The 25,392-nt window shown below is 38.7% G+C and overlaps 6 protein-coding genes and 1 pseudogene across 6 annotated transcripts; all 7 read right to left on the reverse strand.

Annotated features, from left to right (window-relative positions):
- Nucleotides 1-479: 479 nt before the first annotated feature.
- Nucleotides 480-1,657, reverse strand: LOC114868267 (odorant receptor 131-2-like). Its single transcript, XM_029171723.2, has one exon. The coding sequence runs from the start codon at nt 1,572-1,574 to the stop codon at nt 480-482; it is 1,095 nt and encodes a 364-aa protein (XP_029027556.2). The 5' UTR covers nt 1,575-1,657.
- Nucleotides 1,658-4,743: 3,086 nt separating this feature from the next.
- On the reverse strand, nt 4,744-5,941 carry LOC114868535 (odorant receptor 131-2-like). The gene has a single exon (XM_029172210.3). It carries the CDS (start codon nt 5,779-5,781, stop codon nt 4,837-4,839), a length of 945 nt encoding a protein of 314 aa, XP_029028043.1. The 5' UTR covers nt 5,782-5,941; the 3' UTR covers nt 4,744-4,836.
- A 3,135-nt stretch (nt 5,942-9,076) lies between these two features.
- On the reverse strand, nt 9,077-10,103 carry LOC114868268 (odorant receptor 131-2-like). The gene has a single exon (XM_029171724.2). The coding sequence runs from the start codon at nt 10,097-10,099 to the stop codon at nt 9,077-9,079; it is 1,023 nt and encodes a 340-aa protein (XP_029027557.2). The 5' UTR covers nt 10,100-10,103.
- Nucleotides 10,104-12,526: 2,423 nt separating this feature from the next.
- LOC114868269 (olfactory receptor 13C8-like) lies at nt 12,527-13,665 on the reverse strand (annotated as a pseudogene).
- Nucleotides 13,666-17,788: 4,123 nt separating this feature from the next.
- Nucleotides 17,789-18,730, reverse strand: LOC114868270 (odorant receptor 131-2-like). Its single transcript, XM_029171725.1, has one exon. It carries the CDS (start codon nt 18,728-18,730, stop codon nt 17,789-17,791), a length of 942 nt encoding a protein of 313 aa, XP_029027558.1.
- Nucleotides 18,731-19,957: 1,227 nt separating this feature from the next.
- LOC114868271 (odorant receptor 131-2-like) lies at nt 19,958-20,899 on the reverse strand. Its single transcript, XM_029171726.1, has one exon. The coding sequence runs from the start codon at nt 20,897-20,899 to the stop codon at nt 19,958-19,960; it is 942 nt and encodes a 313-aa protein (XP_029027559.1).
- A 1,750-nt stretch (nt 20,900-22,649) lies between these two features.
- On the reverse strand, nt 22,650-23,847 carry LOC114868273 (odorant receptor 131-2-like). Its single transcript, XM_029171727.3, has one exon. The coding sequence runs from the start codon at nt 23,709-23,711 to the stop codon at nt 22,650-22,652; it is 1,062 nt and encodes a 353-aa protein (XP_029027560.2). The 5' UTR covers nt 23,712-23,847.
- Nucleotides 23,848-25,392: the final 1,545 nt, after the last annotated feature.

Consider the following 25,392-nt stretch of genomic DNA (forward strand, 5'->3'; position numbering starts at 1 on the left):
ACCAGTTAAAGATTAGTTAAATATTTCAATGATCATGGCTCGGATCTGGAAAAGTGTCAATGGAACGCACAGATTTCTTAATGAAAAATTATTAATGCATTAAAGTTAATTTCTTGTGTAATTTAAAACAATAGTCTTTGGTTCAAATGATGATGATAAACCACATTTAACTTTTTTAATTTACAGAACAAATAATTTATACGGCACAAGCACACAAACACGACATGTTATTCTCTTACAGAAAAAAATAATTCCAACAGTCCAAACAGATTTGAAAAGCTATTATGGAATAATAAAATAGACTTCAGAAAGTAATTTGCTCTAGAGATAATGAAATTATTTAGTTGATGAAAAATAATCAACAAAATAGTTCAGTCCTAATTTTTTGAAACTATAATTTTTAAATTATAGGAAATGCAAATACCTGCTTAAATGTCACAAATACAATAAATCACATTTGTGCATTTGTTTCAATTCAGTCAGGAAGGAAGCAAGTTGCCTTTCATTTGACATTTGATTTCAACTTTGCTGGAGCAACAGAGTATTGTTTTCCCAATGTAGCTGCTGATACTCTGGTCTCTAAAGCCATAGATGAGTGGGCTAAGAAAACGTGGGATTAGGACAAAACAGAAAAAATTAAAAAAAGCAACATCTTCTCGTGGCCAGTCTACACTATGAACTATGAGCGCTTCAGTGATGGGCAGAGTGAAGGCCAACATGCACAGCAGCAGCTGAAAGCCATGTAGCAGCACAGTGTGTGTCGCTTTACTCACAGACACCTTGTCCTGTCTCATCTTCTTAGTTTCCAGGAGGATTCTAATATATGTCAAGATAATAATGACGGTCACTACTGCAAAGGAGAGCATGTTTACAGCAGTTCTGAACAAAGCCTGAATTAGAGATGGATTGACAGTAGCTGGTCTGCATGATACAGGGGTAAAAAAAGTGTTCAGAGCAGGATCACGTTGCCCTATAGAGTACTCAGTAATAGGAAACATACAGCTGAGGAGCCACAAGACCAGAATAATGATCCAGATTCGATCTGAGCACCAGGCTGCCGGACGCTGCAGGGGATAGAAGATGGCAACGTAACGCTCCAGTGACATGGTAGCCAGGATGAAGGGAGTGTTCTGAAAAGTGGCAGCAGATATGAACAACAGAGGAAAACACAGACCAAGGGCAAAATTTACCTGAGCCATGACCAAGAGGAAGAGAACCACACAGACTGCGACCTGCAGAGTATCATTGATGAGCATGGAGGCAAACAGGATGTAACGAGAGGTGTCTAGGAACTGTCGGTGAGATGCAAAGATGTGCAGCATAACAACAACGCAGAAAGAGAAAATACAAAACAATGGGACAACCACACACACCTTGATGATCACAGAAAGGCTTTTGTTAGAAGTGGCATTGACTGAAACATTAGACACATTTTGCATGTTGGGTCTGTGAAATAGAGTAAAGCTGTTAAGAAAACAAACTAAATGTCTGCAGACATGAAAATGAAAGAAATCTCTCCAAAACACATTTGTACTGCACAATAACCTGTGTAAATGAAATTCAGTTAAATACATCACATATCACATTTTCTACATTACAACAGAACCAGACAGGTCTGACACACTGGAAGCTCCAGCACTGTAAAAACAAAACATTGATAGTTGGTCTGTTAAACTAGTTATTTTGACTCTCGTTTTCCTTTTTTTACAATTCAGAGTAAAACATTAACTTCCCTTTGTCTATCAAAACATTTATAATTCTATTCTTCCTATATACATGTATGTTGCCAATGATCAACATGTCTGTGGCACTCCTCTCTTTATCTGAGATGTTTGGTCTCATGCAGTCTCTTTTTACTCAGTCCTGATTTCTCAAGAGATGCATTGCCTTCATAGTGTTGTCATACAATCGTTTGTGTCTCATCAACGATCAATGAAGAGATTGGTTTATAAACTGATGTGTCACAACTCTTGAACTCTCTTCTCCCAATCCCACAGTAAGAAACATTCAAAACACAGGACTTTTCCTAATACCCCACAGTGGTCAGCTTTCATGTAGATCTAAATAGTAAATAGAAGAAAACATTGAGGAAGACAGAGGAAAATAATTGTCCATCTTGACTGGATTTTTCTCCTATGAATAAGTTTGGATGCCTCATGGACGTCTCCCTGGGGAGGTGTTCCGGGCATGTCCAAGCGGTAGGAGGCCTTGAGGAAGACCCAGGACACACTGGAGAGACTATGTCTCTCGGCTGGCCTGGGAGCGCCTTGGGGCCCTACCGGAAGAGCTGGAGGAAGTGTCTGGGGAGAGGAAGTCTGGAACTTTCTGCTCAGACTGCTGCTTCCGCGACCCGGCCCTGAATAAGCGGATAAAAATGGATGGATAAGGAAGTGGGGGAGGGGTGACTCTCAGGAACATGAACATGATTGGTTAGGGGTTACCCTGGTTACCGCATACTTGGGCGTTTTCCGGCATGCTGGGTCTCATTCGAGTCCTAAAGCTTACGGCCTCCATCTTGCAGTCTCCACTTTAGTATCGGTTTCAAATTTAGTTTGTTATGGCGCAAAGAAGTGGAGGTTTTTGCTCAGCAGAGCAGAACAATTGCAGTTTTCGGACCATTGTGGTATCGTGTGTTTTGGTCCAAAACGCTTTATTGGATGACATTCGCTGGATCTTAACGGACAGATTGACACCACACACAACATGAATGGGCGATGTTTGGGGGTTCAGAAGTCGTTAAAAGTAAGTGATAGAAAATTTATGGATGGGTGGTTGTTGGTTTTTGAGTGTTTGGTGACTGCGCTGTGATTGTTTTTTCTGGAAATGGTTTGTATAGTCAGAAAAACAAGGGTCTAAGCTTTCCAGTGTTGAATATTAATGTGTTACTAGATTAACTGGTGGCCGACTTCCGAATGTCGCAGTGGTTGCTCTTAGTTAAGGCAGCTGTTTGAAACAGGGAAAAGCAAGCTAGCTGTCCTCGTAGATACATTGACAATGTTTTGTTGTCTGTACATGATCTAAACAGTCTTTACAGTTTTATAAGGCGTAATCTGACGCAGTTTGATCATCATTGTTGTGGATACGAAAGTAACTAAAAGAAAATAAGGAATGAATAAATCTGCTGTTAATAAGCTACTATCTTTTGTCAATAAAATATAAAATGTTGAACCTCTGCGCCCTGTCTTTGAAGACCTGTTTGCTAAGCTTATCTTAAAAAAAAAAATAAAAAAACCCTCAAATATTCTGTGACATTAGCAAAAAATTACTTTTAACGCTAAGTTAGTGTCAGCAGCTGGTCTCCTTAGTGCCACCTTGTCTGTTGTTACTGCCTTGTCAGATCACATGTTTTAACTCGTCCTTTGTGTCGTGTTTTGGTGAACGAGTCACCACTTTCATTTTTGAGAGGACGAGGAGGAGCCAGAAGCCGTTTACGTCTGGATTCAGGTGTGGTGGCAGTGGGATCAAATCCTGTTAAAAGTAATTTTTTTGCTGATCTCAAAACATTTGAGATTTTTTCTTCAATAAACAAAGTTTAGCAAACAAAACTCCAAAGACAGGATGCAGAGGTTGAACAATTTATTAGCAATTAACAACAGACTTATTTAGTCCTTATTTCCTTTTAGCTATTTTGGTGGGTGCCTAGAAGAATGTTGATTCAAAACCACCAGCTACCAAGCTCCTCTCCTCTGGAACCAGCTCCCCCTTCAGGTTCGAGAAGCTGACACACTCTCCACCTTTAAGATTAGGCTTAAAACCTTTCTTTTTGATAAAGCTTATAGTTAGAGATGGTTCAGGTCACTGGCAATTATTGTTAGTCACAGGAACCATCTCTACCAACCAACCATCCTGCCTTCATCCAGTCCCTGGTCCTACCATCCTGCCTGTGCTCTGTTGTTGCTTGTTGTTGCTTGTTGCTGTTGCTGTGCTTTTCTCTCTCTCTATCCTCTCACCCCAACCGGTCGAAGCAGATGGCCGCCCACATCCAGTCTGGTTCTGCTGGAGGTTTCTTCCTCGTTAGAGGGGGAGTTTTTCCTTTCCACTGTTGCTGTCAAATTAAATGCTTGCTGTATGTGGGATTTGTTGGGTTTAGTTGTGTGTGGTTTTAAACCTTACTTTGTAAAGTGCCTTGAAATAACTTTGTTGTGATTTGGCGCTATATAAATAAAATTGAATTGAATTGAATTGAATTCTAAGATAACAAATTTTTAATTTCATAAAATGTCTGCCTGTGGCACTTTAATAATTTGTTTTACATGTCAAAGAACCCAAAAGATGGGACATTGATGCTAATGGTATATTTCAATTTAAGCAAGAACAAGCAGTCAGAAAAAAAAAAAATGGTGGGCGGTCAGAGATTTCAGAAGAAGAAGGAAAAAATTAAAATAAAACTGATGTTTCTCTTTCATATTGCCTTTTTGTTTCTAAGCTATTCTTAAGTCAGGTAATAAGGAGACAAATACAATTTCTCATTGAGTACATCAATATGTGTTTAATTGTTTCTGTCGGCATGAGTTATTAAAGTAAAAGATATAGTTTTCAGTTTTATGTTACATACAGTATTGATAATTTCAGTCATAATAACATGGTTTTGATAAAAAAGACTAACTCGAAAATTCACACTGCATTTACCACAATCAATATGTTTCTCCAGCTTCAAACAAACTGAAATATTTTTCTGTACAATGACTAATTCTGTTCATAGCAAGTAACAACAAACTGTAATTTACAAAAACTTCTAGTTTTTTTTCTTAAAAACATGACAGCTTAATTATTTTCCATAAATACTATACATCTTACCCCATTTTTGCATTTATTAAAAGTTTCAGTCAGGATGTCCTATAGTTGACCTCTGACACTGCATTCAACTTTGCTGGAGCAACAGACAATTGTCTTACTAATGTAGCTCCTAAGACTCTGGTCTCTGAAGCCATAGATGAGTGGACTAAGGAAACGTGGGATTAGGACGAAACAAAAAAAGTTAAAAAAAGCAACATCTTCTCGTGACCAGTCTGCACTAAGCACTATGAGTGCTTCAGTGATGGGGCTAGTGAAGGCCAACATGCACAGCAGCAGCTGAAAGCCATGTAGCAGCACAGTGTGTGTAGCTTTACTCACAGACACCTTGTCCTGTCTCATTTTTTGAGTTTCCAGGAGGATTCTCACATATGTCAAGATAATGATGACGGCCACTACTGCAAAGGAGAGCACGTTTACAGCAGTTCTGAACAAAGCCTGAATCGGAGATGGGTTGACGGTAGCTGGTCTGCAGAGTACAGGGGTGTAAAAAGTGTTCAGAGCAGGATCACGTTGCCCTATAGAGTACTCAGTCATAGGAAACATACAGCTGAGGAGCCACAAGACCAGAATAATGATCCAGATTCGATCTGAGCACCAGGCTGCCGGACGCTGCAGGGGATAGAAGATGGCAACGTAACGCTCCAGTGACATGGTAGCCAGGATGAAGGGAGTGTTCTGAAAAGTGGCCGTGGATATGAACAACAGAGGAAAACACAGACCAAGAGCAAATTTAACCTGAGCCATGACCAAGAGAAAAAGAAGCACAGAGAACATGACCTGCAGAGTATCATTGATGAGCATGGAGGCAAATAGGATGTAACGGGAGGTGTCCAGGAACTGTCTGTGAGATGCAAAGATGTGCAGCATAACAACAATGCAGAAAGAGAAAATACAAAACAAGGGGACAACCACACACACCTTAATGATCACAGAAAGGCTTTTGTTAGAAGTGGCATTGACTGAAACATTAGACACATTTTGCATGTTGGATTTGTGAAGTAGAGCAAAGCTGTTAAGAAAACAAACAAAATGTCTGCAGACATAAAAATAAATTAAATTTCTCCAAAACACATTGTATTGCACAATAACCTGTGTAAATGAAATTCAGTTAAAGACATCACATGTGACATGTTCTACTGTACTGTACGTTACAACTAAACCAGACAGGTCTGACGCACTGGAAGCTCCAGCACTGTAAAAACAGAGGTTGGTCTGTTAAACTGGTTATTTTAACTCTCATTTTAATTTTTTAAAGTTCAGAGTAAAACATTAACTTCCCTTTGTCCAACGTTCATAATTCCATTCTTCTTGTAAATATGATGCCAATGAACAACATGTCTGTGGTCTTTATCTTAGGTGTTTGATCTCATGCAGACTCTTTTTATTCAGTCCTGATTTCTCAAGAGATGCATTGTCTTCATGGTGTCGTCATACAACCGTCTGTGTCTCATCAACGATCAATGGGGAGATTAGTTAATGAGCTGATGTGTCATTACTGTTAAACTCTCTTCTGCGAATGCCACAGTACAAAACATCTCTTGGTCCTTTTGTGGATATGTCCGAGGTTTGGTCACTGGGTGGATAGAAAAACCTTGATTGACCCCTGAAATTGTCATCTCCAACTTTACTTTCTATTTCTGGCTTTTATTTTGATAACACTACTTCCTGTCTTGTCCCTTGCTGTATACTGTACGAACAGATCTGTAACAGTTCCAGGGTGTGTTGACTCTGCAGCTACTGTACGTTGTCTTATTAAAATGATTTTAATCTGCCTTGGTTTTGGTTTGTGGACAGACTCTGAAAACCCTCAAACACACAAAAAGCCCCAAAGATTCCAACATAGAATCATTGTTGTTGTTGTTACAGTATTTAGGTGTATAACTCTGAACACTGAAATGATCTACTACAGTATTTACACTGTCTTTTATGGCATCATCATTGACTGCCGCTGTATGGTACTGCACATGGTCCAGACAGTCCATCTCTCTGAGGGGGCGGATGGGGAGTTCCTGTCCTCTTCCGTCTATTTATTACTTTCCTGGCTTACCTAAGTGTATCTTTCTCCTGTTTTGTTAATTATACGAGTGTGCATAACCTGAACACAACTTGTATATCATTTTTCTAAGTTTGGTGCTGCTAAAAAGCTTCGATGTACATCAGGGCCAGACCGCGCATTGTTTACACAGCGGAGCAGCTGATTGCAGTGCGCAGAGCTGCAGTTCCACCGAGGGACAAACACAATATCCCCGCTAAGATGCTAGTGAAGACCCGCCGTGGAAGCCGTGCTGGAAAACTGCGTCGGGAAAAAAAGAAGCGCTTCAGACCCGCTGTCCCCTCCATCATCATGAGCAACGTGAGGTCTCTACCTATAAAATTGGACGCCTTTGCAGCCAAACACAAGATATTAGTTGCAGAACATAAGTCATAAATCATATAATAACTGCATAAAATAGGGAAGAAACTATTTTTTAATTACAGTATAAACCTGTTGTACACAGGCAGCCGGTGGTGCCTCGTACAGTAAAGACGTGGACAGCTGAGAGCGAGGAGGCTCTCAGGGACTGTTTTAACACCACTGTCTGGACGGAGCTCTGTGACCCACACGGGGAGGACATTAACGCAATAACAGACTGTGTAACGGATTATATCAACTTTTGCTATAAAAACACAGTTCCCTCCAGGCGAGTTCGGTGTTTCGCCAACAACAAGCCATGGGTCACCTCTGATATTAAAGCTCTGCTAAAGGAGAAGAAGAGAGCGTTTAAATCAGGGGACGGGGAGGAGCTGAGGAGGGTGCAGAACGAGCTGAGGAGGAAAATCCGTGCGGGGAGGTCCAGCTACTGAAGGAAGATGGAGGAGCAGCTGCAGCAGAAAAACGTCAGTGAGGTGTGGAGAAGCCTGACTCTCTCGCTTCAAAGCTCCACACCCACAGGCTGAGGGGGAGCTGAGCTGGGTCAACGAGCTGAACTCACATTTCAATAGGTTTCAGACACACTGAGACACTCCTTCAACCCCTGTCCTTCTCCAGCACCCAGGTGAGAAAAGAGCCCAAGAAGATCGAAGCCAGCAAAGCAGCTGGACCAGATGGCATGAGCTCCAGACTCCTAAAGTCTCGCGCAGGCAAACTGTGTGGAGTTATGAAGCGTGTCTTCAGTCTGAGCCTCAAGCTGAGGGTGGTACCATGGCTCCAGTGCCTAATGCCAAAGACCCCAGCAGCTTCAGACCAGTGGCCATGACATCACATCTGATCAAGACACTGGAGAGAATGGTCCTGGGTCACCTCCGCGCTACGGTGGGAACCTACCTGGACTCGCTGCAGTTCGCCTGCCGACACGGCATAGGAGTAGACGACGCCGTCATCTTCCTCCTACATCGAGCTCTTTCTCACCTGGAGAAGCCCGGCAGCACTGTGAGGATCATGTTCTTTGACTTCTCCAGTGCCTTTCAACACCATCCAGCCGGTGCTTCTGAAACACAAACTGGAGGAGGCTGGTGTGGACCTTCATCTGACGGGGTGGATAATGGACTGCTTGACAAACAGGCCTCAGTTTGTGAGAGTGTGTCTGACACTCTGATCTGCAGTGTGGGGGTCCTGTACTGTCCACTGTACTGGCCCCCTTCCTCTTCACCCTCTACACGTCAGACTTCAGACGCAACACAGACAGCTGTGTTCTGCAGAAGTTCTCTGATGACTCTGCGATTGTCAGACTTATCACTGATGATGATGCAGAGTACAGAGGACTTACTCAGAACGTTGCGGAACCACCTCCTGATCAATGCAGGGAAAACCAAGGAGACGGTGGTGGATTTCCGCAGACAGCAGTTTGCTGTCATCCCACCGATGCACATACAGGGAATGGACATTGAGGGAGTGGACTCTTACAAGTACCTGGGTGTGCATCTGAACAATAAACTGGACTGGAATACAGTCCAGTACAAAAAAATACAGACACTCATAACCCATCCGGAATTGACTGATTTTTACAAAACATTTTCTTGAAGTGTAACAACAAACAGGCCAAAAAATTGTAGGTGTTAGGATTAAAGTGGATTAACAGGATTATATTGTCAAGTGAACGTAACCTGGGTCCAGCTACAATGAAACAGAAATATTTTTCTGAACAATTTGCGACAATCCATTAAACATGACTGATTTTGTTCATGATCAATACAAAAAAAATTGTAACTTCCAAAAACTTCCACTCTCAGTATTTTTTATTTTTTGAAAGTTTCTTCATAAATAGTACATCGTATCCTATTCTTGCATTGCATTGTTCAGTCAGGAAGGAAACAAGTCTTTCATTTGACCTCTGACACTGGATTCTACTTTGTTTGGGTAGCAGATAAATGATTTACCAATGTAGCTCTTGAAACTCTGGTCTCTAAAGCCATAGATTAGTGGACTAAGGAAACGTGGGATTAGGATGAAACAGAAGTAGTTGAAAAATGCAATGTGTTCTGGTGGCCAGTCTGCACGAAGCACTATCAGCACTTCAGTGATGGGCATAGTAAAGGCCAACATGCACAGCAGCAGCTGAAAGCCATGTAGCAGCACAGTGTGTGTCGCTTTACTCACAGACACCTTGTCCTGTCTCATCTTCCAAGTTTCCAGGAGGATTCTGACATATGTCAAGATAATGATGACGGCCACTACTGCAAAGCAGAGCACATTTACAGCAGTTCTGAACAAAGCCTGAATTGGAGATGGGTTGACACTAGCTATTCTGCAGAATACAGGGGTAAAAAAAGTATTCAGAGCAGGATCACGTTGCCCTATAGAGTACTCAGTCATAGGAAACATACAGCTGAGGAGCCACAAGACCAGAATAATGATCCAGATCCGGTCTGAGCACCAGGCAGCCGGACGCTGCAGGGGATAGAAGATGGCAACGTAACGCTCCAGTGACATGGTAGCCAGGATGAAGGGAGTGTTCCGGAAAGTGGCAGTAGATATGAACAACAGAGGAAAACATAGACCAAGAGCAACTTTAACCTGAGCCACGTCCAAAAGAAAAAGAAGCACAGAGAACATGACCTGCAGAGTATCATTGATAATCATGGAGGCAAATAGGATGTAACGGGAGGTCTCCAGAAACTGTCTGTGAGATGCAAAGATGTGCAGCATAACAACAATGCAGAAAAAGAAGATACAAAACAAAGGGACAACCACACACACCTTGATGATCACAGAAAGGCTTTTGTTAGAAGTGGCATTGATGGAAGCATTAGTTGCTTTCTGCATGTTGGATCTGTAAAGTAGAGCAAAGGTGTTAAAGCAAACAAATTGAATGTCTACATACATGAAAATAAAATAAATCTCTCCTACCCACATTTGAATTTCACAATAACTAGTTTAAATTAATTCAAGGCCAGCATGTCACATTCAAAACAAAAGAGCACAGTGTTTCCATCTGTGAGTAGAATTCATGTTTTTATCCTTTTGATTACAATAAAGAACATGCCTGGGACACTATTCACTTCATATGAGGTGTTTGGACACATGCAGCTTGCTTTTACTCAGGCCATATTCCTCAAGAGATGAAGTATCATCAAGGTGTCGTCATTAAGCTTTGTGTCTATGTTTGTCATCCACTAAATTGAATGGGGAGTTTATACATTGATTTGTCATACAGTAGTTCCTCATTCACAAATGAAATGAAATCAAAACTTTATTTATATAATTGTCTCTAGTGAATACCAGAGCAAAATAAAAAGCTTTGCAAATAACTCTAAAAGAGATGAACAACTCATGTATATAATAAAGCTTAGTAAATAGCTGTCGGTGCTTTCATTCGTCCACGCCACTGCATCTCCTCTCCTGTCCCCAGGGTTCCGTCAAGCCCCGCCGGGCAGAACGGACCGGAGTTTGTAACAGTTTTCTGTTAATGACGGTGTGTTTTCTGTTAATGTTGCTGTGTTTTTTGTTAATGTCGCCACTGTAGTAAATAGCTGTCAAAAGAGATTATATTCACAATCAATCATTATAAGTTATTTTATTTAATACGTATTTTCCCCTGAAGTTTAATTTGAAAAAAAGGAATACATTTTAATACTTTTCAACTGCTCAATGTATTCATCTTAACAAGGTTTGATTCGCAGGGGTGCTACTGTACTGTAAGTATACACTGTGGGTGTAAAGGAGTAGAGCCTACAGCTCTTTGTACTCAGTTTAGTGCTAATGCATTTTTGGATGTATTTAAACTAGTGCAGGGCAGCAAATAAAATCACTAATCACATTACCTGCATGATTTTTCTGCATTCAGTAACAAATTCAAAAGTAGTCAATTGCGCATTTTTAGAATTATTATAACAGTTGTACATGTTGTACATTTCATAGTCCTCTCCTTTTCATACAACTGTATATTATTCTTATTATATTATATTATACTGTGTATTCTTCTTGTGATGGTGAGTCATGAGGGAGGCTCACAAGTGCTGTCATTTATTATTATTTTATTAACATTCCTCAGACTGACATCTTCCAACTCTAATCAGCCTGCAGTTTGTAGCTAACCACTTAGTTACGGCATTTGTTAGCGTGCCTTGCTTATGTTTATACTTCTCACACACGCTACATCCAACATAGTCTGACAAAGTCTCCATCCGCTGTTTGTTCAGGCATCAACGGTGTGTAATGTGTTTAAATGATACTAAGGTGAGTCAGCTGATTCAGAAGCAGCTTTGGCGTGACTAAAAATGACTTGTTTCATGCCATTCGAAAGAGATTTAATTTGGCAATGTCCACATAAGACACATTTATTCTGTTTGGTTCCAGTTCAGTGAGCGCTGTAGCTGTCTTGGGCCCCGCCCTCAAAACCTCTGAATGGTTGAAAAACATCTCTTAGGCCAGTACAGATCAACAGCCCGCTCCTCCGGCAACCCATTGTTTGCCTGTATGTGGATACATACTTAGCGTGTTGGCTGCCTGTGGCAAGTGTTGACCCCGCAGTTGCTACATTACTGTATATTTAGCAATGCATTCATGTAAATTAGTTCACAGTAGTAGAAGTTATGGCACTATCCCAGCAGCAGGCATACAACTGACCTTCAACATTAAAATATGGTCGAAATAATGTCAGTTATTTTTGTGGTTTTGATGTACTGTTGAAACATTTAATGCTAATGGTTGGGAAGAGGTTTGCAAAATACTTAAACTTAAAAATAAATTAACATTGTAATATACTGTAGTTGAAATAATGTCAGTTGTTTTTGTGGAGGTGAAACAACAATGAATGCTTATGTTTCCTAAAAAGGAACAAAATACTTATTTTTAAAGCATTTATTATTAGCCAGACTATATTTAGATGTAAACAATTATTTTTTGTTTGTTATTATATTTATTGTATATGTATTCCATTTTTAGTTAGCTGTTTCATTTAATTCTCCTCATAGATCACATGTGGTTCCCATAATACATCCACTACTGTACTGAGAGCCAGTGTGAGAATAAACAGACCAAAAAAAATCACAGGCGTTAGGATTACAGTGGATTAACAGGATTAAATTATACAGTCAACTTGACCTGGGTCCAGCTGCAATTAAACTGAAATATTTTTCTCCATATTTTGCAACAATCGATTAAACATGACTAATTCTGTTCATGACCAGTAAAAACAAAATGTAACTTACAAAAACTTCTAGTCGCATATTCCAGTGTTTTCTTTAATTTAAAAACATGGCATTTTAATTGTTCTCCATAAATACTGTACTATGTATCCCATTAGTACTTTTGTTTCAACTTTCAGTCAGGAAGGAAACAAGTTGTCTTTCATTTGACCTCTGACACTGGATTCTACTTTCTTTGGGTAGCAGATACAGTAAATGTTTTACCAATGTAGCTCCTGAGACTCTGGTCTCTAAAGCCATAGATGAGTGGACCAAGGAAAGTGCGACTAGTATGAAACAGAAGTAGTTGAAAAATGCGATGTCTTCTGTTGGCCAGTCTGCACAAAGCACTATAAGCGCTTCAGTGATGGGCATAGTGAAGGCCAACATGCACAGCAGCAGCTGAAAGCCATGTAGTAGCACAGTGTGTGTAGCTTTACACACAGACACCTTGTCCTGTCTCATCTTCCGAGTTTTCAGGAGGATTTTGACATATGTCAAGATAATGATGACGGCCACTACTGCAAAGCAGAGCACATTTACAGCAGTTCTGAACAAAGTCTGAATTGGAGATGGGTTGACACTAGCTATTCTGCAGAATACAGGGGTAAAAAAAGTATTCAGAGCAGGATCACGTTGCCCGTGGATTCTCACATATGTAACGATAATGATGACGGCCACTACTGCAAAGGAGAGCACATCTACAGCAATTCTGAACAAAGCCTGATTTAGAGATGAGTTGACAGCGGGAAGTTGGCAAAGTACAGGGGTAGAAAAAGTAAACACAGCCGGATCACGTTGCCCTATAGAGTACTCAGTCATAGGAAACATACAGCTGAGGAGCCACAAGACCAGAATAATGATCCAGATCCGATCTGAGCACCAGGCGACCGGCGGATAGAAGATGGCAACGTAACGCTCCAGTGACATGGTAGCCAGGATGAAGGGAGTGTTCCGGAAAGTGGCAGTAGATATGAGCAACAGAGGAAAACACAGACCATGAGCAAATTTAACCTGAACCATAACCAAGAGAAAGAGAAGCACAGAGAACATGACCTGCAGAGTATCATTGATGAGCATGGAGGCAAACAGGATGTAACGGGAGGTGTCTAGGAACTGTCTGTGCGATGCAAAGATGTGCAGCATAACAACAATGCAGAAAGAGAAAATACAAAACAATGGGACAACCACACACACCTTAATGATCACAGAAAGGCTTTTGTTGGAAGTGGCATTAATAGAAACATTAGTCAGGTTCTGCATGTTTTTCATCTGTAAACTAGAGCAAATGTATTAAAGCAAACAAATTGAATGTCTAAAGAAATCTCCCCAAAACACATTTGCATTTCACAATAACTTGTGTAAATGAATTGCAGTTAAACTCCAGCATGTCACATTCAAAACAAAAGAACAGTGTTTCCATTCAGGAGCATTCATGATTGCATGCTAATTATTTCAATTAACAACATATCACTTGTCACTTCATCTGAAGTGTTTGGACACATGCAGCTTGTTTTTACTCCAGTCATATTGCTCAAGAGACTAATTGTAATCATGGTGTCATCATAATCATATTGTTTTTACAGTATGTTTGTCATCCAGTAAGCTGAATGATGAGATTGGCTTATGTACGTTGTATATGTGCGAAATTATGTGTTTGTATATCAACTGCTTTTATGTGTTTGAAAGAATAAATAAATAAGTCTTACCTTCATTTCCTATTTTTCCCTCCAAGCCAAAACGTGGCTATGCTGCGTTAATTAAAATATTAAGGGCTATTTAGCAAAGAATTTTATCAAAGACGAGTCTAATAGGAACATCGCTGACATTTACAACTGCCTGGAGACTGAACAACGTGGTTGGTGCTTGGATCGAAACCTGAAACAGACTCTATGTATGAATATGAAAGTAAAATCATGGAAAATGTATAGCTTGCTAAATGCACAGTATGCAGATATTTGATGTGCAAATTTCAATTTAAAGCCAAGAAAATTCTTGATTAAACCCAATTAACCATCTTTTAAGTGCACAGCACCGTTGAATCTTTTCTTCAGTCTGTCATATTTATCTGCAATATAGCTCCATCATCTAAAAATGGTTTGTAAGACCAAAAGCATATACTAAGATTTCCACACAGCTTGGATATAGTAGACCTACTGTATATAAACCTCTGACACTTTCTTGCACTGGACAAAGCCCAAAAGCCTTGCTTTTATTTACTGTCACATTTTTCTGTATTTTGCTTGTTAAAATGAAATTCCTTCATAAATAACTGAACTCTTGAACTTGTGATAGAATTTTCTGGCAATCCCCTTCACAACATATATTTTTATATAGCCCATAATGGCCCCCAGCGTTTTACACTTTGTGCAATGTATGTGATCAAGTATAAAAAAACTTAAACAATTGGTTCAGAGAATAGAGTAAAAAAATGTACTTTAATATGCTAAATAAAAAAAATAGTGTACTAATAATACATATTGCAATTACAGTTGATTTAAGTTCTCAAAAGTATACTACAATAAACTACAGACGACTAATAGCCTGTATGTAGAACACTAATAGTTTAGTTGTTCAGTGCAGTTAGTAGCCTAGAACTACATAATTAGTACTGTACTGTATGTGCACGTGCACGTAAAATGTAGTAATAATACATACGTATAAGCTGACAAGAGTTCTCGAGAGTTCTATTATACAATAAACTACAGGTATACTAACAGTCTGTATGAAGTACCCTAATACACTGAAACAAATGTGTAGTGAAATTTACTTTACTACTTAAATCTAGGTAACAATTTCCATGCAGAAATTCTAAGTAAATATCAAAGGACTAATTTACTTAATAGAACATAGTAGTTATCATTTAAGTACTCAAGTAAACTTTCCTTTTTTGGTTATTGATTCAAACAAATCACTAAATCTTACTCACTCCTTAGTAAATTTTATTCTAAATGCATTTGCATTTATACAGTACTTACTACGATGTACGTTTATGTAAGTTATATTTTAGTAATGTTTAATTTATCTTTTTACTTTTACTAAACACTTACTAAATTGTACTCATTCCCCCTTTTTTAGTATTGTTTTTTAGTATCGTTAGTATTTTATTATTATTTAGTATGTATTTGCAACAATACTTTTATGTGTTTATTTATATTAATAAATGGTGCTGGCTGTTTGGTGCAGTGGTTAGTGTGTTCCACTGCTGACATACAGATTGCAGTTCAATCCTTTCAGACAGAGAAGGAACAGTCGAAAGAACAGAAAGTGTCAGTCTTTCTGTGGTAGCTCTGCAAGCCAAGAGCAAAACCATCACATTTTACAATCTCTGTATAAATGTAATAACAGTCTCTGTAAAATGTAATGTGACGAGTGAGACCCAATAATAAGTAGATCATCCAGGCAGTCGCTTTAATCCATTGACCTGAAATCGAGTGGTCGGGTCTCCTCCCACATACCTGGGAACATCGCGCTGCTTTTCTCGATCGAGTAAAAACACCAGTGACGAAACATCGCTTGTCAATCGTTAATAACAATTTCTCCCCGCTTTAGGTAGGTGGAAGGCGCGTGGCCTTACAAAAATGCACAATGATACTGTAAGTGCTAAACATACGTGACATGGACTAAGCTACAGTAATATGTACGGGTCTTCTGGAGGAGTCATTTAATTGAGCAGCGTGGCACGTGGTGCCTAAGTGCGCTAGTGGTTAGCCCCCATTTGGTAATAGTTACAGAAACAATGTTATGTTTTAACTCATTTATTTCGTGAACTGTTACATGTATGTTGTATGTGTATGTTTATGCACAATCAATCGAGGAAAGACACCATTGAGGAAACAACGCTTGTTACTCGTTTTTCTCCCCGCTTTAGGGGAGTAACAGTAACTGTCTCTGTAAAATTTACACAGGTTAACAGTATAACGTTTAAAAGGATAAAAAATATTTTCTTTCCAGTGCAGTAGGGAGGGCATGGTTTAAGGAGCAGAAGGAGAGTTTGCCACTGCAGGTGTCCTTTAAAAACACTTCATGAAGCTTCCCAAATGTTGGCTCAATGAAGTTTAATTAGTACTATTATAAGTAAATGTATATCTAATATCAAAAGTAGCAGTATACTGCAGTATACTTTTGATATCTAATATCAAAAGTAGCAGTATACTGCAGTATACTTTTGATATCTAATATCAAAAGTTTGCTGTTACAGTACAATCTATAAACTACAGGTTTAGCCTGTATGAAGTACACTAATAGTTTAGTTGTTCAGTACTGTTTGTAGCCTAGAAATACACGACTGGTATCTGCAAGTTTACGTAAAGTGCATTTTAATGCAGTTATTAGTGCATAAAATGTGACTAATTCTGTGCTTAAAGTTTAATTTTACATTTAAAATCAGCAGAATCAGCTTTAATCGCCAGGTCTGCACAGGACAACCAAGGAATTATATGTGGTCTCCATCATTGTGTTTCCTCTTTTAGCAATTTTAATTATAGTTATTTACAAAACAATGCAGTACAAATAAACTGCAGCTTGCTACTGTATGTCACATTCAACAGTGGTTATTGCACATTTATTCTTATGTCTGTGAGAGTCATTGAGTCATTGTATTGTATGACTGGTAGAGTTCAGCTCAGAAACAGCCTGGGAAAGAAGCTGACTCTTCAAGTAAACTTTTGGGAACTGAAAAGTGCACCAATGTAGTCCCAAGAAGCATTAAATGAGTAAACTTATAAAGACAGCAGAGGTAGATTCACATAAGTGTACTTACTCCCCAAAGTATATTTTAGAAATATACTTCAGTACACTTAATCAAACAAGCTTTTGCCAAGAGCTTACAGTATGTAATGTTGCAATTATATATTTTGGTAAAAGAGATTAAAAGTACATTAATATTCAATATATTTTGAAGAAAGCCTTATTTAGTATTTGCAAAACTATAATCAAAATATATAAATTACAGTAATGTAAAACAATACTAGAAAGAAGGCCTACAACATATTTAGCAAGAAATTGTGAATATGTTATGGTACTACTGTACATGTTAAAAATACAAACACTGGTAACCCATCAGTAATGTACTGATTCTTATAAGACATTTTCTTGTGGTGTAAAACTGAGAACAAACAGGCCAAAAATCCCTTAGGTTTTAGGATTAACTGGATTAACAGTAATAATTTGCCCAGAGAAAGTGACCTAGGTCCAGCTGCAATGAAACTGAAACATTTCTCTGTACATTTTGCCACAATACATTCTGTTCATAAACAATAAAAACAAAATGTATATTATATAAACTTTCAGTCTCATGTTTCAGTATTTCCTTTTCTTGAAAAACAAGACAGCTGGTTTTATTCTCCATAAATACTGTACATCGTATCCTATTTGTGCTTTAGTTTCATTGTTCAGTCAAAAGGGATTCTACTTTGTTTGGGAAGCAGATGAATGTTTTACCAATGTAGCTCCTGAGATTCTGGTCTCTGAAGCCATAAATGAGTGGACTAAGGAAACGTGGGATTAGGATGAAGCAGAAGTAGTTAAAAAATGCGATGTCTTCTGTTGGCCAGTCTGCACAAAGCACTATAAGCGTTTCAGTGATAGGCATAGTGAAGGCCAACATGCACAGCAGCAGCTGAAAGCCATGTAGCAGCACAGTGTGTGTAGCTTTACTCACAGACACCTTGTCCTGTCTCATCTTCTGAGTTTCCAGGAGGATTCTAATATATGTAAAGATAATGATGACAGCTACTATTGAAAAGGAGAGAACGTTTACAGCAGTTCTGAACAAAGCCTGAATTGGAGATGAATTGACAATGGTAGGTTGGCAAAGTACAGAGGCAGGAAAAGTATTTGCAGCAGGGTAATGTTGCCCTATAGAGTACTCAATAATAGGAAATGTACAGCTGAGGAGCCACAAGACCAGAATAATCATCCAGATCTGATCTGAGCACCAGGCAGCTGGACGCTGCAGGGGATAGAAGATGGCAACGTAACGCTCCAGTGACATGGTAGCCAGGATGAAGGGAGTGTTCCGGAAAGTGGCAGTAGATATGAACAACAGAGGAAAACATAGACCAAGAGCAACTTTAACCTGAGCCTTGACCAAGAGAAAAAGAAGCACAGAGAACATAACATGTAAAGTATCACTGATGAGCATGGAGGCAAACAGGATGTAACGGGAGGTGTCTAGGAACTGTCTGTTAGATGCAAACATGTGCAGTATAACAACAATGCACAAAAAGAAGATACAAAACAAGGGAACAACCACACAAACCTTGATGATCACAGAAAGGCTTTTGTTAGAAGTGGCGTTGACTGAAACAATAGTCAGATTCTGCATGTTGGATCTGTGAACTAGAGTGAAGCTGTTTAAATGTGTACAGACATGAAAATGAAATCAATCTCTCCAACCCACATTTGCATTTACAGTACTAGTTTAAATGAATTCCAGTTATAGGCCAGCATGTCACATTCAACATAAAAGAGCACAGTGTTTCCGACCATGACCAGAATTCATATTTTCATGCTATCTATTGAAATCAACAACATATCTGGGAAATTCTTCACTTTATCTGAGGTGGACACATGCAGCTTGCTTTTACTCAGACCATATTCCTCAAGAGATTAATTATCATCAAGGTGTTTTCATTAAGCATTGTGTTTATGTGGGTCATCCACTAAGCTGAATGGGGAGTTTGGTATATAAACTGATATAGTTAGAGTTCCTCATACACAATCAATACATTACAAGGTATTTTATCAAATATGTGAATTCCCCTGAACTTAATTTAACAATAAATAGCATTTTACTACTTTTCAACTGCTCAGTTTATTCCTTTTATCAAGGTTTGACACAGAGTGCTACTGTACTACATGTACATTATACACTGTGGGTGTGAATGAGTAGCTCTTTTATGATTCAGTGCTTATGCGTTTTTGTGTGTATTTAAACACATTTCGATGAATACTGCTTGTTTACACAGATTAAAGTACAATGTTATTTAATACATTTCATTTAAAAAAGCCTTATTCAGTGGTTGCAACTGCAATCAAAATCTGTAAATTACGGTATTGTTTAAAGATACTAGAAAGCCTACAACATATGGTTGTACTTTATATTTAGCAATACATTAATGTAAAGAATTTCACAGTATCTGTAATAAATTTTTGTACTACTGTACAATGTAAAAGTACAGACACTGGTAACTCATCAGTAATGAATCTTATAAATAATTTCTTGTACTGCAAAGCTAAGAACAAACAGGTCGAGAAATCTTTAGGTTTTAGGATTATCTGGATTAACAGGATTAAAGTACCCAGTGAACGTTACCTGAGTCTAGCTTTAATAAAACTGAAATATTTTTTTCTATATTGCCATAATCCATTAAAAATGACAAATTCTGTTTTTGACCATTTAAAATATAATTTAATTTATAAAAACATTAATTCTCATGTTCCAGTATTTTCTTTCTTTTGAAAAACATGACGGCTTGTTTCTCCATAAATACTGTACATCGTATTCTCCATTTATTTTAATGTTCAGTCAAGAAGGAAAAAAAAATGTCTTTCAGTTGACCTCTGACAATTTATTCAACTTTGTTGGAAGAGCAAGAAATGTTTTACCAATATAGCTCCTGAGACTCTGGTCTCTAAAGCCATAGATGAGTGGACTAAGGAAACGTGGGATTAGGATGAAACAGAAGTAGTTGAAAAATACTATGTCTTCTGGTGGCCATTCTTTACGAAGCACTATGAGCATTTCAGTGATCGGGCTAGTGAAGGCCAACATGCACAGCAGCAGCTGAAAGCCATGTAGCAGCACAGTGTGTGTAGCTTTACTCACAGACACATTGTCCTGTCTCATCTTTCGAGTTTCCACGAGGATTCTCACATATGTGACGATAATGATGAAGGCCACTACTGCAAAGGAGAGCACATCTACAGCAATTCTGAACAAAGCCTGATTTAGAGATGAGTTGACAGCGGGAAGTTGGCAAAGTACAGGGGTAGAAAAAGTAAACACAGCCGGATCACGTTGCCCTATAGAGGACTCAATAATAGGAAACATACAGCTGAGGAGCCACAAAACCAGAATAATGACCCAGATCTGATCTGAGCACCAGATGGCTGGACGCTGTAGAGGATAGAAGATGGCAACGTAACGCTCCAGTGACATGGTAGCCAGGATGAAGGGAGTGTTCCGGAAAGTGGCAGCAGATATGAACATCAGAGGGAAACACAGACCAAGAGCAAAATTAACCTGAACCATAACCAAGAGAAAGAGAAGCACAGAGAACATGACCTGCAGAGTATCATTGATGAGCATGGAGGCAAACAGGATGTAACGGGAGGTGTCTAGGAACTGTCTGTGCGATGCAAAGATGTGCAGCATAACAACAATGCAGAAAAAGAAGACACAAAACAAGGGAACAACCACACACACCTTGATGATCACAGAAAGTCTTTTGTTAGAATTGGTGTTAATGGAAACATTAGTCAGGTTCTGCATGTTGGATCTGTGAACTAGAGTAAAGCTGTTAAAGGAAACCAAAAGTCTGCAGACATGAAAATATAAGAAATGTCCCCAAACACATTTGCATTTCACAATAAATAGTTCAAATGAACTTCAGTTAAACTCCAGCATGTCAAAAATAAAAAAGGCACAGTGTTTCCATCCATGAGCATTCATGATTGCATGCTATCAATTGCAATGAACAACATGTCTGGGACACTCGCCACTTGTCTAAAGTGTTTGGACACATGCAGCTTGTTTTTACTCCAGTCATATTCCTCAAGAGAGTAATTATAATCATGATCATCATGTCATCCAGTAAGCTGAATGGGGAGATTGACTTATGAGCTGATTTGTCATATCTACTCTGTACACTCCAAAACTGTCTGCCTCAGACCAGACTTAATTGGGAGGATCTACTTTGAATTGACCTTGTCCATTGAGATGTGGTCATTCTACACTGACTGACTTCACAGAGAGAACAAAACTGAGGATAAAACTCTGTCAGAAGGAAAGCTGGTATTGAATTAAGTGAATACAAAACAACAAACTTTAAAGGGGTCATATCATGCAAAATCCACTTTTTAGACACTTTGGAGCGTTCATCTACTCTATGGGTCACATTTGCACACAGTGAGCACGGTAGAAGTGCATTTCCTTGCCAGAAAAACTGCCTCAGCATTTATACGTACAGTATGTGCATTTCAAACGAGGGAACATACAGTACAATGCTGGATTTGTTTCACGGCTCCTTGAAAAAAAGATCTAATCCTACAGTCCGTCGTCCACTCACTGAAGTAAGTACATTCTTGATACTTACAGTATAATGTTTTAAAATACTAGTTTGTTTGTTTAAAATGTAGTAACCCATGTGTAAGGCAAGCTAATAGCTAGCTATGCTAACGGCTACAGCCAGTCGACTGAGACTTTGTCCCCTTTAAATGTGCTTATGTGAGCTCCTGCAGCCACACACCTGTGTGGAGAAAAGCTAAAAGCTATCGGTCTTCGAGCTACAGGCAGGGAACAGTGGGTCTAGCTTTTGTCCTTTTCCTGCAATCACATACACCTGGGGGGAACAGCTAATAGCTATGAGCCTTCAATCGGCTACAGACGGGGATCGATTTTTTTGTCCTGTTTATGTGCTGCTGCTCCTATTTGTGTGTTGTGCTGTTATTACCCCATCCATACTTTTACTGTATGGTTTAGGATTTATTAGTATTCAACCTACCATGTCATACTGTATTTTGTATGGTCCTTATACTCTACTTTGATGATTAATAATCTTGACTTTGGTGCATAGTTCCAGGCCCAGACCACTTTTCCGCCCCACAAAGATCTATGTTATGATCTATGATCTATGTGTCAAAATAAGCTGCAGCTTATTTTGACACAGCAGCAACACAATAAAGACAAAAGCGTGTAAAAAATGAGTTTATATTAGTTTATTGAACTATGCTCCCAAACAAGCTGTAGTCGTGTTATGAATATTCTGTTGTATTAATTCAGGCTGCTTATTGGCAACCATTAGTATTAGCATTAGCAGCCGCTAATCAAGTTACATATTATATAAATATATAAATTAAATTAAATTAAATGTCAAATTGCCAGTTAGACGTACCTTGCACCAGTCGAAATGTAACCACGTCAACAGAATCCCATTTAACTTCAGAGTCAGATTTTGGATTAAACATATGGTTAAACTCCAACGATGATTATATCCTATTTATGCATTAATTTAAATTTTCAGTCAGGAAGGAAAGAAGTTGTCTTTGATTTGACCTCTGACACTGCATTCGACTTTGCTGGAGCAGCAGAGAATTGTTTTACCAATGTAGCTCCTCAGACTCTGGTCTCTAAAGCCATAGATGAGTGGACTAAGAAAACGTGGGATTAGAACAAAACAGCAGTAATTTAAAAAAGCAATGTAATCTGGTAGCCAGTCAACAATAATAACTATGAGCATTTCAGTGATGGGCATAGTGAAGGCCAACATGCACAGCAGCAGCTGAAAGCCATGTAGCAGCACAGTGTGTGTCGCTTTACTCACAGACACCTTGTCCTGTCTCATCTTTCGAGTTTCCAGGAGGATTCTTACATATGTAAAGATAATGATGATGGCAACTACTGCAAAGCAGAGCACGTTTACAGCAGTTCTGAACAAAGTCTGAATTGGTAATGAGTTGACAGTGGGAAGTTGGCAAAGCACATGAGTAGAAAATGTATTTGCAGCATGGTAATGTTGCCCTATAGAGTACTCAATGATGGGAAACATAGAGCTGAGGAGCCACAAGACCAGAATAATGATCCAGATCCGGTCTGAGCACCAGGCGACCGGACGCTGCAGGGGATAGAAGATGGCAACGTAACGCTCCAGTGACATGGTAGCCAGGATGAAGGGAGTGTTCTTAAAAGTGGCAGAAGTTATGAACAACAGAGGAAAACATAGACCAAGAGAAATTTTAACCTGTGCCATGACCAAGAGAAAGAGAAGCACAGAAAACATGACATGTAAAGTATCACTGATGAGCATGGAGGCAAACAGGATGTAACGGGAGGTGTCTAGGAACTGTCTGTGAGATGCAAAGATGTGCAGCATAACAACAATGCAGAAAGAGAAGATACAAAACAAGGGGACAACCACACACACCTTAATGATCACAGAAAGGCTTTTGTTAGAAGTGCCATTGACTGAAACATTAGTTAGGTTCTGCATATTGGATTTGTCAAATAGAGCAAAATTGTTAAAGAAAACAAAACAAATGTGTACAGACATGAAAATAAAATAAATTTGTCCATCACACATTTGCATTTCACAATAACAGATGTAAAAGAAATTTAGTTAAACACCAGTATGTCCTACTTTCAACAATACAACATATAAATAAATAGTGGGCAATAGGCAACGTGAGCCCCCAGCTCTGTAAAAACAAAACATTCAAAGTTAATCTGTTAATCTTATTAGTCTTTTCATTTCTGAACGTGAACATAAAGTGTTTTCATTAGCAGAGTTCATAATTGCCTCCTGTTTATAATTATTACCGTTTATTATTACAGCAAGAACAACATCTCTGGGACTCTTCACCTTATCTGTGTTTGGACTCATGCAACTTGTTTACACTCACACTGGATTCCTCAAGAGATGAATTAACATCATGGTGTCATCATATAAAAATATGTTTGTCATCCATGTCCACCATGAATTATAAAAGCAATTTGTTGAGGTAAAAATGGATTGTGATCTTATTAAAGGCAAATTAACTTTAAACTTATATTTGTGTAACTGTCAAGGTCTATTCTTAATATCACAAGTTTTGTAATGCATACATCATCTCAGGTTTATGTTATAAGTGTAGTAAATATATTTATGTTCTATTATTGTTACGATCGCACAGATGAGGACAGCACGACAGCACCACATGCACAGCACGACACAGCAGAATCGTCGAGCGGCAGGTCGTGGTCAGGCAGGCAAGGTCAGCAACAGGCAGAACAGAAGACCAGGGCAGACAAGACAGGCAGGGATAAGGCAGGCTCGAAATCAGCAGTCAGAAACAGGGTACACGATATACGGCCGGACAGGATCAAAAGAACTGGACTATGACGAGGTACACACAAACAACGATCTGGCGGGGAACTGAGGACACAGGTGGTGGTTAAATACTACGTGACTTGATTACTGATACTAAACAGGTGTGTGTAATGAAGACCGGTACTGACAGGGAACAGCTGTGACAACGGGTAAACAGGAAGTAAAGCAGGAACAGAAACAGAAACCGGGAGTGCTACCAAAATAAAACCGGAAATGGAAACTGGAACCAAAATAAAACAAGGAACAGAGCCAGAACCTGACAATTATAATGTGATAACAAGCATAACAACCAGCACAAAGTAAATAAGTAAAGATTATTGATTAAGATTATTGATATAGATTTTAATTTAGAAATTACAGATTTCCAAAATACCAATCTGTCTTTTTAGATTTTCTTTTCACAATTGAGATTCTTTAAAATAAATCAGTATAATAGTCGATTTTGAAGTCTTTCTGCATTCGATGACAAGGACCCCTTTTTAATGTTACAATTTTTTTATTATGAAATATCTTGTAGAGCTAAATTACAATGAAGAAATACTGTAGCAACACAACCATTTTGTATTAAAATTGCTGTAAATTTGGACAACATACGCTAAAACGGTCACTCAAAATACCAAAATATATTTTTTCAAAGAACAAGATCTATGGATTTTGTCCCTTTTATTTACATGTACAGTATATGTTTCTATTACTCTATTGACAAAATAAAAAGTGCAGCCAGGAAGACATGCTTCAGTTTTCTTTGAGCTTTGTTATTTTGTAACTTGAGCATTAACATTACAGTATAAAATTACTTTTAAACTGCATACATTCTGCTGAAATAAAAAAAATACATTTACATTTGGACTTGCTTAGATGTTCAGTTGAGAAACAGGGTTGTAACAAATGATTATTTTGA

This window comes from Betta splendens, chromosome 13 (genome assembly GCF_900634795.4).
Source record: "Betta splendens chromosome 13, fBetSpl5.4, whole genome shotgun sequence".
In the NCBI taxonomy this organism is placed as follows: Eukaryota; Metazoa; Chordata; class Actinopteri; order Anabantiformes; family Osphronemidae; genus Betta; species Betta splendens.

Bases quoted from the DNA above. Each gene is read 5' to 3' on its own strand.
- LOC114868267 (XM_029171723.2), bottom strand. From the start codon at position 1,574: ATGTATTTAACTGAATTTCATTTACACAGGTTATTGTGCAGTACAAAT.
- LOC114868273 (XM_029171727.3), bottom strand. From the start codon at position 23,711: ATGCAAATGTGTGATGGACAAATTTATTTTATTTTCATGTCTGTACAC.
- LOC114868271 (XM_029171726.1), bottom strand. From the start codon at position 20,899: ATGCAGAACCTGACTAATGTTTCCATTAACACCAATTCTAACAAAAGA.
- LOC114868268 (XM_029171724.2), bottom strand. From the start codon at position 10,099: ATGTATGTAGACATTCAATTTGTTTGCTTTAACACCTTTGCTCTACTT.
- LOC114868535 (XM_029172210.3), bottom strand. From the start codon at position 5,781: ATGCAAAATGTGTCTAATGTTTCAGTCAATGCCACTTCTAACAAAAGC.
- LOC114868270 (XM_029171725.1), bottom strand. From the start codon at position 18,730: ATGCAGAATCTGACTATTGTTTCAGTCAACGCCACTTCTAACAAAAGC.